At 36.9% G+C, this 14713-nt stretch overlaps 2 protein-coding genes across 2 annotated transcripts in view; one reads left to right on the top strand and one right to left on the bottom strand.

Annotated features, from left to right (window-relative positions):
• The window catches only part of npy1r (neuropeptide Y receptor Y1), a 30794-nt gene extending 24093 nt beyond the window's left edge, over positions 1-6701 (bottom strand). Inside the window, exon 1 of the mRNA XM_084402938.1 lies at positions 6599-6701. The gene's annotated coding sequence lies outside the window, so the exon portion shown is untranslated. The remainder of the gene's footprint in view (positions 1-6598) is intronic.
• A 5864-nt stretch (positions 6702-12565) lies between these two features.
• med28 (mediator complex subunit 28) lies at positions 12566-14670 on the top strand. Its single transcript, XM_084392571.1, has 4 exons — positions 12566-12800; positions 13102-13168; positions 13793-13905; positions 14081-14670. Exons 1-4 carry the CDS (start codon positions 12639-12641, stop codon positions 14276-14278), a joined length of 540 nt encoding a protein of 179 aa, XP_084248697.1. The 5' UTR covers positions 12566-12638; the 3' UTR covers positions 14279-14670.
• The last annotated feature ends 43 nt before the right edge of the window (positions 14671-14713 follow it).

Genomic DNA, 14713 nt, shown 5'->3' with positions numbered 1-14713 from the left:
ATACTTCTTCATAACATCGTTATACACATCATATACATACAGTGAGGAAAATAAGTATTTGAACACCCTGCTATTTTGCAAGTTCTCCCACTTGGAAATCATGGAGGGGTCTGAAATTGTCATCGTAGGTGCATGTCCACTGTGAGAGACATAATCTAAAAAAAAAAATCCAGAAATCACAATATATGATTTTTTAACTATTTATTTGTATGATACAGCTGCAAATAAGTATTTGAACACCTGTCTATCAGCTAGAATTCTGACCCTTAAAGACCTGTTAGTCTGCCTTTAAAATGTCCACCTCCACTCCACTCATTTATTATCCTAAATTAGATGCACCTGTTTGAGGTCGTTAGCTGCATAAAGACACCTGTCCACCCCATACAATCAGTAAGAATCCAACTACTAACATGGCCAAGACCAAAGAGCTGTCCAAAGACACTAGAGACAAAATTGTACACCTCCACAAGGCTGGAAAGGGCTACGGGGAAATTGCCAAGCAGCTTGGTGAAAAAAGGTCCACCGTTGGAGCAATCATTAGAAAATGGAAGAAGCTAAACATGACTGTCAATCTCCCTCGGACTGGGGCTCCATGCAAGATCTCACCTCGTGGGGTCTCAATGATCCTAAGAAAGGTGAGAAATCAGCCCAGAACTACACGGGAGGAGCTGGTCAATGACCTGAAAAGAGCTGGGACCACCGTTTCCAAGGTTACTGTTGGTAATACACTAAGACGTCATGGTTTGAAATCATGCATGGCACGGAAGGTTCCCCTGCTTAAACCAGCACATGTCAAGGCCCGTCTTAAGTTTGCCAATGACCATTTGGATGATCCAGAGGAGTCATGGGAGAAAGTCATGTGGTCAGATGAGACCAAAATAGAACTTTTTGGTCATAATTCCACTAAACGTGTTTGGAGGAAGAAGAATGATGAGTACCATCCCAAGAACACCATCCCTACTGTGAAGCATGGGGGTGGTAGCATCATGCTTTGGGGGTGTTTTTCTGTACATGGGACAGGGCGACTGCACTGTATTAAGGAGAGGATGACCGGGGCCATGTATTGCGAGATTTTGGGGAACAACCTCCTTCCCTCAGTTAGAGCATTGAAGATGGGTCGAGGCTGGGTCTTCCAACATGACAATGACCCGAAGCACACAGCCAGGATAACCAAGGAGTGGCTCTGTAAGAAGCATATCAAGGTTCTGGCGTGGCCTAGCCAGTCTCCAGACCTAAACCCAATAGAGAATCTTTGGAGGGAGCTCAAACTCCGTGTTTCTCAGCGACACCCCAGAAACCTGACTGATCTAGAGAAGATTTGACCTCAGGAAACGTTTGACCTCTGTAATTGCAAACAAAGGCTACTGTACCAAATATTAACATTGATTTTCTCAGGTGTTCAAATACTTATTTGCAGCTGTATCATACAAATAAATAGTAAAAAAATCATACATTGTGATTTCTGGATTTTTTTTTTAGATTATGTCTCTCACAGTGGACATGCACCTACGATGACAATTTCAGACCCCTCCATGATTTCTAAGTGGGAGAACTTGCAAAATAGCAGGGTGTTCAAATACTTATTTTCCTCACTGTAATTCAGCCATTATATTGCTATATGTACCCGATTTTTATTGTCCCTTATTAAAGGTGTTCTTGTGCTCACTGTGGAAAAGCCCCGCTGCACGCGTTGGTGGGATTGGTTACACGTTTGTGACAGTAGGAAACGGGTGGTTTCAAACTATAGATATAATCAGAAAATACTCAGAAATTGTGTTGGCTGATGAATTTGCACATGGTTTGTTTTAAAGCATATTAAAAACACCACATGGACATACATTTTTTACCACATGGATTCTTTAACTTATTCTGATGAGTTAAAGTAATGTAAAAACATGTTTTCATGCCTTATTGATCATATTATTTTTTACAGTGTACAGAAATCTTAAATTTAGGCCTATATATGTTTTGAGCGTGTCCTCTGTTTCTTATATTGTTGATGGTCACAAAGCTAATTCCCAGCTGTCCTAAGTAGGCCAGTAGTCCACCCAGAGGTTAGTTCACAGGACCCAAAAATAATAATGCGGTCACTATTTACTCACCCTGAAGTTGTTCCAAACCTGCATGCTATTATTTTTTCTGTGAGACACAAAAAATAAAAACGATAAAGATTCACCTTGCACCATAAGTATTCAATTCATATATATTTCTAAATGTCTACATAAGAGCCAATCGCCAATTGATAATGTCATTGCGTCATCTTTTTTTAGTTGTGATTTGAGAGTTTAGAAACTAAATGAATGAGACAGCTGTTGTCAGATTTCATTGGCGATTTCAAACATGAAATTGAATCGTAAGCTTAGTGAACAGCTTTGGAGAATTTGATATTTCCCCATTCAAAAAAGATAGGAGCTGTAATTGCATGACTGAAACAGCTGCCCGAGAGGCGTTTCAAAGATGGCCGCCAAGTGAAAGGGACTTTTGATATATTCAGAATTTTCTGATAATCATTCTATGAGTTGGGTCATTTCACTCAGTTGATCCAGTTTCGAAATCAAACTGAACAATTTGTTCACAAATCAGACTCATCAGGTTCGAGATCAAGTTCAACACACTGTCTCAATGATCAACTTGCAGCTCAAGTTATGGAGAAGCCCACCGGAAATGAAAATAATAGCATATGGCTTCAAACAGCTGGTTCTTTTTAGAGCTCTTTTTTTTTTTTTTTTTTAAGTCACTTTGAATAAAACAGTCTGTTAAATTATTAAAGTTAAATTTGAATGAGATATGAGACTGTTATTCTTTTAGACTGTTATTCATGAGACTTCACTATACATTCAATAGTCACAGCATTTTCTATATGTTGTCCATAACAATAAAATAAACCAAACATACATTGGTTAAAAGTAAAAGTTTTCTATTATACTATTATTCTATTATTTTTACTGAGGTTTTATGGGAAAATTAAACAGTGTGTAATATTTGCCTTTTCCTTGGTCATATGTTCATTGGCCATAACAATAAAGTTAATTGTTACAGTCATTCACACTATGAACTGCGGCTGAATATAAAAAAAGATTCTTCAAAATATCTTCTTTTGTGTTCCTCAGACAAAGAAAGTCATACAGGCTTTGTAAGACCAGGAGAGTGAGAAAGAACTGTCATTGTTGTGTTAATGTTAACTATTCCTTTAAAGTCCCCCTGTGGTGAAAATCAAGCTTTTAGTGTTGTTTATGTGTCTATGTGGTGTTTTTAATATGCTTTAAGACAAACCATGTGCAAATTCATAAGGCAACACCATTGCTGAGTATTTTTCTCCTTAAAACTGCAGTGAAACAAAGACGGTCTAAAAAATGAGTCCCAAACTACATTGTAACCAATCACGTCAACGAGTGGATCTCTGAGCTGGAGTGAGTGAGTGGAAACGAGGCTAATTTGCATTTTCATAGAACTGCGTATACTAAATGAAGCAAGGGTGTAGAGTTACATTCAAGCTATTTTAAGGCATGAAGGAAAACACTTTAAATATGTCATTTTGGTGATCAAAAGTGAGTTTTAGGGGCACAGTTATTGACTACAGGGGACTTTAAGATACATTATAGCACTGTTGTGTCTCAGAAACTTGTGATTACTGGCAGCCCAAACAATATCAAATTAGACTGTATGGTCAGTACTGACCAGTTTTTTTAAGGAGTCAATAAACTATGAAATTAATTCATTCATCAGCAGAGGCTTTTAATGCCATTGCCAGGTCACCGACTGTGGTCTTTCTAGGGCCCATTGAAGAAACTCATTGAAGAAACTGAGAATGTGCGCATAAAGAAGCTGATATAAATGGCATTCAAATCGAGACTTTGAGGATCCTAAACAAGTTTCTGAAAACATGAAATGCTCCCATTCTGTGCTGGGTAAATTACTTGCAAATTGTAGTCGGTAACTGATTCCAAATTACATGAAAATTTTTTTTGCAGTTAATAATGTATTCCATTACATTTCACATATAAGGTAAAATAATCGAACTACTTTTTGATTACTTTTGACCTTACTAATTTATTACATTGATTTGAATAGGATAATCTTGTAATTATATACAATACAAAGAACAAAAATAGATTCTGTACTTGGTTATCCACAACAAGTGCATGAAATATTACATTACATCAGGGTTTCCGAGACTGGGATTCGTGATGGAACTGCAGGTGGTTTGTGAGTTAAATGAAAAGCTATTAAATAATTAAATAAAATAAATAATAAATAAAATAAAATAAAAACACCTAGGGCCTACTTAAAAGGATTAATATATATAAAAAATGTCATATGACCAATAACGGACAAAGAACCGTGAACTTAATTTTATTATTTATTATTATTAAGACTGACTTTTTTATTGACCTATTAACTCAAAATCTCAGGGGGTACTTCAAGTAAATTAGGTCAAAAAGGCTCAGCTGACAAAAAAAGTTGGGGAATCCCAGCAAATATGAAATATAAATTTGTGCATTTTAATGTGTTTGAAAGACAAAAGCCTTCTACAGACAGCAATAATGGTTACAGACCCTTTCCAAAAAATGTGAATATCATGGAAAAGTTTATTTATTTCCATAATTCCATTCAAAACGTTAAACTTCCATAGATTATAGATTCAGGGCCCACAACTTAAACGATTTCAAGTATTTAGTTGTTTATTTGTACATAATTTGGGCTTCCAGCTCATAAAACCCACGAAAACAGGATTTAAATTTTTTTGAATATTACATGAAATCACACAGTAATTACACAGTGATTCATGGTCATTGAACCAGGTTTTGGTTCTTTTGGCAGTGTGGGCAGGTGCAAATCCTGCTGGAAAATGAAGTCAGCATCTCCATAAAGCTTGTCTGCTGAAGGAAGCATGAAGTGCTCTGAAAATGTCCTGGTAGACGGCTGCGTTGAGTGGACAGCACAGTGGACCAACACCAGCCGATGACATGGCTCCCCAAACCAACACAGACTGTGGAAACTTCACACTGGACTTCAAGTATCTTGGATTGTGTGCCTCTCCATTCTTCCTCCAGACTCTGGGACCTTGGTTTCCAAATGAGATGCAAAATTTGCTCTCATCAGAAAAGAGGACTTTGGTCCACTGTGCTTTATTAAATCTGAGTCAACGCAGCCGTCTACCAGGACATTTTCAGAGCACTTCATGCTTCCTTCATTTTCCAGCAGGATTTGCACCTGCCCACACTGCCAACATAACCAAAACCTGGTTCAATGACCATGGTATTACTGTGTAATTACTGTGTGATTTCATGTAATATTCAAAAAAAATGTAATCCTGTTTTCGTGGGTTTTATGAGCTGGAAGCCCAAATTATGTACAAATAAACAACTAAATACTTGAAATCGTTTAAGTTGTGGGCCCTGAATCTATAATCTATGGAAGTTTAACGTTTTGAATGGAATTATGGAAATAAATGACCTTTTCCATGATATTCAAATTTTTTGGAAAGGGTCTGTAAATGACTCACTGAGTGATAATTTAAATAATAATTCATGTTCGTCAGGAGTTGATTAGATATGCAATGTTTCAATGTTGAGAAAACACTTCTTTGAGTCCAGTGATGAAATGCTGTGTGGGTCTCAGTTTTCAGTGACAGGCACATGACTGGCTGGTCTGTATGTGCAATTCCACAAACCCGAAGACCTTCTGAACATAATTATTAGGCTTTTTTAGAGAGGAACATTTAAAAGATAGTAGTATGGATAATCAATGAATTATTAATAATCCACAGCCATTGTGAGAATAACAGGTAATCATGTAATCAATAAAAAGGTGTAATTTAGTCTGATTGTGAGTATTTTAAAAACGTAATAATCTTACAATAGTGCTTAATTTTTGGAATCAGATTACGTAATCCAGATTGCATGTAAACAGTTACTATTCAGGACTACTTCCATCACAATTTGAGGTCTAATGACAAAAAAAATGACATAACATTTTTTTCCAAATAGAGCCATTGGGAGCCATGGGAACCAAGTGAGGGAGAGAGACAGTACAAAAAGACAAGCAGGTAAAGAAGGAGAAGGGTTGAAGAACACAGTGACATATCAACTGACAGAAGATGCGAGAAATAAGATTGGGAAGGAGAGATAGAGAGGGTGGAAAAACAGCTGTTTTAAATTATATCTGATGCCAGCGTTTTAGAAGCAAAACTGGATCCCACATCATGTAAGTATAAGCTATGAGCCAGTTGCAACTAAATAGTCTACCTCTAACCATCCAAATTTATCAGGAGAGAGAGAGAGAAAGAAAAAAAAACAATATCTGAGAAGCACAAAAATCAATTCCCCCAAAATATAGTTTTAAAGTTTTACGAAACAGTTATAAAATCTGACAAAAACATATCTGTCTTTCATAACACACAGCACCAGACATCCTTCGGCTTGAATGATGACACAAAATGAACTTTGATATTTTTAGCCTGCACCAGGAATTTATAGAGCACCATAAAAGACAAATTCACAGAGTATGAAAGCAATTACAATAAAATATATCTCGTGTTGAAAAACAATCTTGACAAGACACAAAGAGATTTGATTTGAGCTCGCCAACACATTACCTTGCCTCCTCTTAACAATCTGAAATGTGCCATTAAATCCTAAAGAGAAAGATAAACCTATCCAAGGAAAACATTTAGGCTAGGTGTGCGAGGCATCTCCTCGCTGTCCTTTCGTTCCCACACTTTCAATGAGAGCATTAAGATCAATTATTGCGCGTTATTGCTTCAAACTCCTGAGCTAAGTGCTTTCATTGAGTGTATCGTAAACAGGTCAAAGTCCTGCAGGTACTTCAGTCCTCATAGCCTAATGATCCTTTCTTTGACCACCAGCTGCGCTTAGTATTTTTGGTGTTCAAAGTTTATTGAATTACACATTATAAAAATTAGCTAAATCTATTTAGCCTATCCTACATTTCAATGCGTTTCCCCCAAAAACGTGTTATAGCGAATCGCGTCTTAACAGACAGAATAACATCAAACAATATAACGTGAGAATGAACCGCATTGCGTGACTGGCTGCTCTTAAATAATATGACATTTTCGTAAACGGAAAAAGCAGAGATGCTCACGATCGAGTGGATATATCCGGCGTGTCGCCAATTAAGCGCGTTCGAGAGTCTTACCTGAAGCGCTTTCCATAAAGGCACGCGCGCGTCTCCATCAGTCTGAATGAGTGAACGCGCGCGCGTGTGTGTGCATCACTGACACTGAACTGACAGCTGGCTCCACTGTGCCTCTGCACGAGCGCGGGGGTCCACGGCTGTCCGAAAACACCAAACGCAACCGATTCACAGCATGCACCGTGATGCATTCATGTGCTGTTAAAAACATGTCTCCAGTTCGTTTATTCTGAGAAACTATTCACAGGACTTTATTAAAGCTTTGTCATTTGATGGGGCTCTTTGCACTCCCTAAAATAAAGGCATTATTGGTGAAGAATAATTATTTTATTTTTTATACTTTATTTTAAAGGATTTTTCAAGAAAAAACACACAAAAAAACAAACAAACAAAAAAAAAACACATATATAAAGTACATTAATAAAAAGCTGCACAACAGACTAGGTGCCCAGAAAGCATATGCAGCCTAGACCTTAGAGAAGTCTTTGGGGGCCGACTGAGCTGTTACCTTGTCCAAATACCCGAGAAATGAACCCCAAACAGCGGAAAACTTTTCAATAGAATCAGTCCTCAAAAGTCGAAGTCTTTCCATCTGTATGACAGAGGTCATATCCATAATCCACATCTGGAAGGAAGGGGGTGAGGGTGACTTCCAGTTCTTAAGCACAAGTCTCTTAGCCACGACCATACCCAGCATTAAGGACTGTTTCAATGCACCTGAAAGGCAAGAGGTGCGCTGTGAGAGGCCGAAGATGGCAAGTTCAGCATCCGGTGGAAGAAGCTTATTGTAAGCCTTGGAGTACCAGTCAAAAATGCTTGACCAAAATCCAGACAATAAAGGGCGAAACCAAAAAGCATGAGAAGCTGTATCCTCTGCCACCTTACACCTGTCACACATTGGTGAAACGGAGGGGAAAATTGTATGCAATTTAGCTTTGGTGTAATGTAAGCGGTGAATAACTTTGAACTGGATCAGTTGGTGTCTGCTATTAACTGAACAAACATGTATCGTAGCCAAGCACCCGTCCCACGTGTCATCGGAGAGCTCAACTCCTACATCTTCCTCCCAGGCCTCTTTAAATCCTACAGTAGGGGCTGAGAGGCAACTTCCAAATAAAGAAACAAATTTAGAAATAAGACATACAGAGCCAGGAGGATTAAAAAAAAAATCGGACTTCACGTAATGTCTGATTTGTAAATAACGAAAAAAATTTGCATGAGGCAAATCAAATTTCTCTCTTAACTGATTAAAAGATGCAAACCGTCCCTCAATATAAGTGAAGAAGAACATTTAATGGAACCTTTCCATTGCACAAAAAGGTTCGGTCAACATGCAGAGGTGGGACAAAGTCATTGTTTTGCAAGTCACAAGTAAGTCTTGAGTCTTTGCATTCAAATCTCGAGTCAACTCCCAAGTGACAGAGACCAGCCTATAGTGATCAAAACTGATGTTTGTAAGTACATTTTATTTAGGCTAGTTACAGCTCACATTGACCAAAGTGCTATACAAAAATTATAAAATAGGCCTACAATAAAAGTAATAAAATAAAAATAAAAGATAATAATCAGAAAAGGCTAGAGTAAAGATGTGTCTTAAGTCTAGATTTCAGATGTCAGGTGGCAACTGATTCCATAACCGTTGAGCAGCAACTGCAAAGGCTCTGTCACCTTTCGATTTAAGACGTGACCGTGGGACATGTAGGAGAGCTTTATTGGCAGACCTGAGGAGCATTGACTTAGGAGCTGAATTCAAATGAGATCAGAAATGTAAGATGGGGCTTGTCCATAAGAGCTTTAAAAACAACCAGCAAAATTTTGAACTGAATTCTAAAAAAAGACAGAAAGCCAGTGAAGAGAAGCTAAAATTGGAGTGATATGATCACGTGTTTTTGCACTATAGTTCAGAGGCTAGCCGTCGCGTTCTGAACCATCTGCAAAGGTGCCAATGAAGATTGGGGAAGACCAAGATACAAAGAATTACAATAGAGTACAGACATGATGTGATAAATGCATGAATAACTTTTGACGAGATCATTTGCCATCCAGTATTTAATATCCTGAAGACAGTACATGAAGGTAGGCCATAAAGACTTTCCCAGTCACAGGGCTCAAGTTCAAGTCAAGTCTTGAGCCATTGTTGTCAGAGTCTAAGTTGAGTTGCAATGATTATATCAAATCGAGGCGCAAGTCATCACATTTGGGACTCGAGCCCAAGTCAAGTACAAGCCGTGATATTAAGTGTCTTTAATTACTTTTAAATTAATCATTTAATACAATGCACTTATTGTGTACATACATTGTACTTAAATAAAAAAAAAATACCTGCAGCAAAAGTGTTCTGCAATACAGCCTTAACACATCTATCAGTTATTATGTAAGTAGGCTACATTAAATACATCTAATATGAAGGATGACCAAAGGGGGGAAAAAAGGTTCTTCAGATTATTAAAATGTAAAAAGTCAAAGTCAACCTCAATGTCATTTTTAGTATACGTTGCATGGAAATGGATAAAAAGGAAAACAGGATAAACTTCAGGATAAACAGGGACACGTAGTAGACAGTTAATACATTTAGAATAAATGAACACAGACAATAGTACCACAAGGTACACAGAGCAAAAACAGGATTGACAGTTGAATTAAAAAAAAAAAATGGCATCATGGCGAAAACTCCCTTTTGGGACCTTTATTTTTAACAGTTAGATACAGGGAAAGTAAACGGGAAGCCGGGGCTAGTTTTTAGAGGAAAAAGTCCAATTACACGTGTGTATAAAAAATAGTTCAAAACCCTCTTAAATTTCAGGTAAATTATTATTATTATAGTGAATTCTGTCCTCCACACTAACATTTCATATTTTTTTGTGATAGCTGCTAAACAAGTGAACGCAATAAATCATACTGGCATATACTCAGGCATGAGTCAACTATATTATGATGACAGATTTTAACCGAAAGGTTGAATTGTGCTCTCAGAAAAAAAAGAAAAGAAAAAAAAATCCATTAATGTCAGGTCAGGGCAAGTTGTCACATGCATTTTAATTGTAAATTTATATACCTTTATATAACTTTTAGGCTACATTTTTGCTGCCTCATGAATTGGTTTGTGGTGTTATTAATTGTTTTTTAACATCTTGCTGAAAAGTCAATAATATTCACAGTACATGCCAGGCTATTGAGACATGTCTTCACCATGTCAACTGTGTTTAATTATCTGTATCTTTTATTTCCTAGGTGATAACAGTGAAAATGGTCGCCAATACTTTAAGTTCTAAGTTTTTTTAAGGTCTTTTAAAAATAAACCTACCCTGACAAATGCTGTGCAATCAGTTGAACCTGGAAACCTTCCACTGTATGCGTGATGTGAAATTTCTCGTACTCTCGTGAATAGAGCAGCGCCACCTGGTGGAGTAAAGTAGCGAGAAACTGAGTTCATGTCAATGGATACAATTCAGTTTGGAAGCATTATTTACTTTCATACAAGTCATTTAACTGTTTTATATTTAACACAGTCCTCTTGTAACAAAAATTTCACACAGTCCACTTAACCCCACATAAGCAAATGTAAGCAAAATAACTGAATTAGATATAGAATAGATAAATACTCCTTTTAAAAGGTTACATTTTCTTCCAAAATAAATTTCTTCAGGCATATTAAACCAACTACTATTCGACTATTACTATGTCAGGGTCAACTTAAAAAAAAAATTCTGTCATTTTATTTTATTTATTTTCATTAAACATGAAACAGACATAAAAAGTTGGTAAAACTATGTTGTCCAAAAAATGAACGCACAGGGCACTGAAGAGGTTTTGAAACACTCTTCTTACACTTTGACAACTAGACGGAAGTTCTATAGATTTTTCTGCCAATAACATTAGCAGCAGCTCTGGAGATCAAGCTCTTTTAAATGTCAGTGAACTTTCTCTCTGACCTGTTTGTGCGAGCTGTCACTTTTTATCTGCATGCTTCTTTTTCTCAAATTCTTTAAAAGGCCCGAGTCAGTGGGAAGGTCAAAATGGGCGAACTGTGAGCTGTTATTCATCCGTGTGTGTGTAATGAACAATGTGCAATGGCATGAAGCTGAAATCTACAAAGTTTGGTTTTCAGGATGCAATGGGTACAATATAAGAAACAAAATTAATCTCTGGGTAGCCTTCCTTTATGTCCCAGGTGTTGATTTTGGGGATTTATTTTGTTATTAAATCGGACTTGTTACATGTCTTGCATAATTTTTCTGTATTGTTAAAAAAAAAAACATGCCATTGCATGATATAAATATTGGCTAATTTTTTTTGCTTTTTTCCCCAAACATTTCCACCACAATGAACACGTGATTGTGATGGAGAATATTTTTTTTTCTAATAAAATGGTCTTGGTAAAGGGATAGTTCACCCAAAAATAAAAAAAATATGTCATCATTTACTAACCCTTAAGTTGTTCCAAACCTGTATGAATTTCTTTCTTCTGCTGAACACACAAAAAAAAGATATTTTGAAGAATATCTTGGTTGGTAACCAGACAATTGACGGCACCCATTGACTTCCATAGAAGAAACAAATAGGCTACTATGGAAGTCAATGGCCATTGTTAACTGTTTTATCACCGACATTCTTCAAAATATCTTCTTTTGTGTTCAGCAGAAAAAAAATAATTCATACAGGTTTGTCTGGAACAACATAATGATGACTGAATTTTATTTTGGGGTGAACTTTCCCTTTAAGTGAACTTTATATCTAGAATTGTTTGTAGGCTACCCTAAATATGCACAAATTCAGTTATATCACATCTTCACACTGTTTGGTTAATTTGACATTGTATAGCCTACATAATTCATTTCGCCAACAATTTAGCTACAATAGGCCTAAAGTAAACAACAGATGACGAGACTTTACCTGAAATAGACTGAGCTTCGCGCTCCAAATCGTCCCTTTTTGGACAGATACGAGTCTAAATAATATTTTTCCTATTTTAAAACGCATCACATTGTTGTTGGTTTTTTTTTCTTCTTCTTCTTCATTTTAATGGCTCTGAAAGTTTCCAGTAGACTATTTAGGTGTTAATTAGCCTACTTCACAGCCCACGTGAAACAACACGCGTTTCCTTTCTGCTGGCTAGGATAGACCAATCACAGTAGTTTGTGAATATGGGCTAACTGAAAAACTATTTTATAAATATTGCAAGAGAAGATTTACATTAACAAATAGTAATTTTAACGTACAAATATGTACAGACAAAAAAAGTCCTGAGAAGTCGTAGTTCTGAGTTTTAAGAAACTCAAAATTACTATGTTTGCATCCAAAAAAACAACAATATCATCAAATTCAGTGGCATTTTTTAATTGGTTTGTTTTCAAGCAACGCTTATGAAACATGGCATGTATGACTTGCATTGCACGCCCTGTGCAATAGGTGGCGACACATTACACTTTCAAGAAACTGAGACGCACGCGAAGAAGAGTACTTGTGTTGTTAGTGGAAAAATGGCGTCGTCCATGGGCGGAATGTTCACTGGTCAGCAGCCGTCTGGATCTCATCCACCTACAGGTCCAGGCGGTCCAGGTCAGCCAGGGCTTCTCACAGGCCCTCCCGGTAATAGAGGGGCAAATAACACTTTAGTAGATGAGCTGGAAGCTTCTTTCGAGGTGAGATCAAGAAAACTGCTGCTGCTAACATGCCACTGAAAGTTTCTATGCAATTATACTAAGAGTGACTGTTTTTATATATATATTTAAGATGACTATATTCTTGTTTTATATGTAATATATAATCACAAGTTGAATGCATTAGTAGAAATTAATTGTTTGTTTAATTGTAGATCGAAACGGTGTCATTATTGTCAGTGGAGTTATTATATGTAACTGTCAGTGTAGTAATATGATCGATGCTGTTATTAAATTATATTTTTGCTTTAAAAATGTTCTTTAATGTTTTTATTTCTCCCAGGCGTGTTTTGCATCTCTTGTCAGTCAAGACTATGTGAATGGAACCGACCAGGAAGAAATTCGGACTGGTAAAAATGTTTTGTATTCTTCTGTTGTTCCTTATAAAAATGACTGTAACCACTATGCTATGATATCAGATGGTAATTCCAGGGAATTTGAATAAATATTTATTTCTGAAGGATTACCATTTATATATACCATATACTATAAGCTGCTTCAAAGAATTCCATGACATTTCCATAGTGCCATGTCCAAAACATGGTAATACCCATTGTATTACCATGTTTTGGACATGGCACTATGGAAATACCGTTTTGTACATTTATCAAAACTTAGCAGATTCTACCATTAGTTTAAAATGCATTCATATATACATTTTTAAGACACAACACCACAGATGAACAGGGATAAATTATTACTGATATCACCATACTTTCCCAGTTGATTAATCATAGTACATTAAGTTTTCTGAAATATTATTTCGAATAAACACATTGAAGTGGAGATTTCTGGCTCAATGAGAAAATCTACAGATGCAAATAGAGTGTAATTTGGATGTTTTCTTTCTGCTTATCTGAAAGGAGGCATGTTATGAAAGCAGAATAGCCCAAAATCTTGACCAGTGCATGAAAAATCAATGGTTTTACCTATAATGTCTTGCCATACTGATTTAACCTGTTGTGATATTTCAGGGGTTGATCAGTGTATACAGAAGTTTCTGGATGTGGCCAGACAGACTGAATGTTTCTTCCTTCAGAAGAGACTACAGCTGTCAGTACAGAAACCAGAACAGGTGGAAAAAGAGGTAAACTTCTATTTTTGCCTTTGAATTCTCAGCAGCATTGATAAAAATCCAGCCGTACATTATTTAAACCATTACCACCTTATATTATAACCACCTATAACTTTTTACAGTTCCACTGTGACATTTGAAACACCGTATACTGTAGTTGAACTGTATGTGCTGTTTGGTCTTTCAGGATGCATCGGAACTGAAGAATGAACTCCAGAGGAAGGAGATGCTGATTCAGAAACACCTCGCTAAGATCCATCATTGGCAGCAGGTGTTGGAGGACATCAACGTCCAGCACAAGAAGCCCACAGAACTGCCACAAGGTCCACTGGCCTTCCTGGAGCAGGCCTCAGCAAACCTACCCGCTCCCATGAAACCAAACTGATGCATGTAGATCCAGAACCCTTTTCAGACTGTGTTCCAGGGGCCACTTCCTCTCTCCACCCAGAAAATTGGACAATAAAGCCATGTTGTAGACTCTGTTAGAGATGTGTGATGTGAAAACACGTTTCAAGAGCTACTAAAGGATGTTACTTATCTCTCATGAGGGGCTTGTAGGTCTGCCAGTAGGTGGTCATTTTAAAGCACTCAAGAGTCTTTAACATTTAGTCATAAGCATACTTGAGTTAATTTTAAGTACAGGTGTCGTGTAGAGGAACTATATTGACAAGAAAGGGCTTCAGTTGGGAGAGAATTAATTGGGCTAAAAGTTTTTTTCTTATTTTATTAAAACATCTTTTTTACAGTTTAAAATAAACATGTTTTGTCAAGCGAAAATTTAATTTATCTTTGGTCTTCCTGGCATGGCAGTCCAGCACTG

This window comes from Rutilus rutilus (assembly GCF_951802725.1).
Source record: "Rutilus rutilus genome assembly, chromosome: 2".
Classification (NCBI taxonomy): Eukaryota; Metazoa; Chordata; class Actinopteri; order Cypriniformes; family Leuciscidae; genus Rutilus; species Rutilus rutilus.
The sequence above is the reverse complement of the archived record's forward strand: the minus strand, read 5'-3'. Positions and strand labels throughout refer to the sequence as shown.

Excerpts from the sequence above, each read along its gene's own strand:
- med28 (XM_084392571.1), top strand. The coding sequence starts at position 12,639 with ATGGCGTCGTCCATGGGCGGAATGTTCACTGGTCAGCAGCCGTCTGGA. Across the intron at positions 12,801-13,101 it reads AGCTGGAAGCTTCTTTCGAG|GCGTGTTTTGCATCTCTTGT; the intron begins GTGAGATCAAGA and ends TATTTCTCCCAG. Across the intron at positions 13,906-14,080 it reads CAGAACAGGTGGAAAAAGAG|GATGCATCGGAACTGAAGAA; the intron begins GTAAACTTCTAT and ends TTGGTCTTTCAG.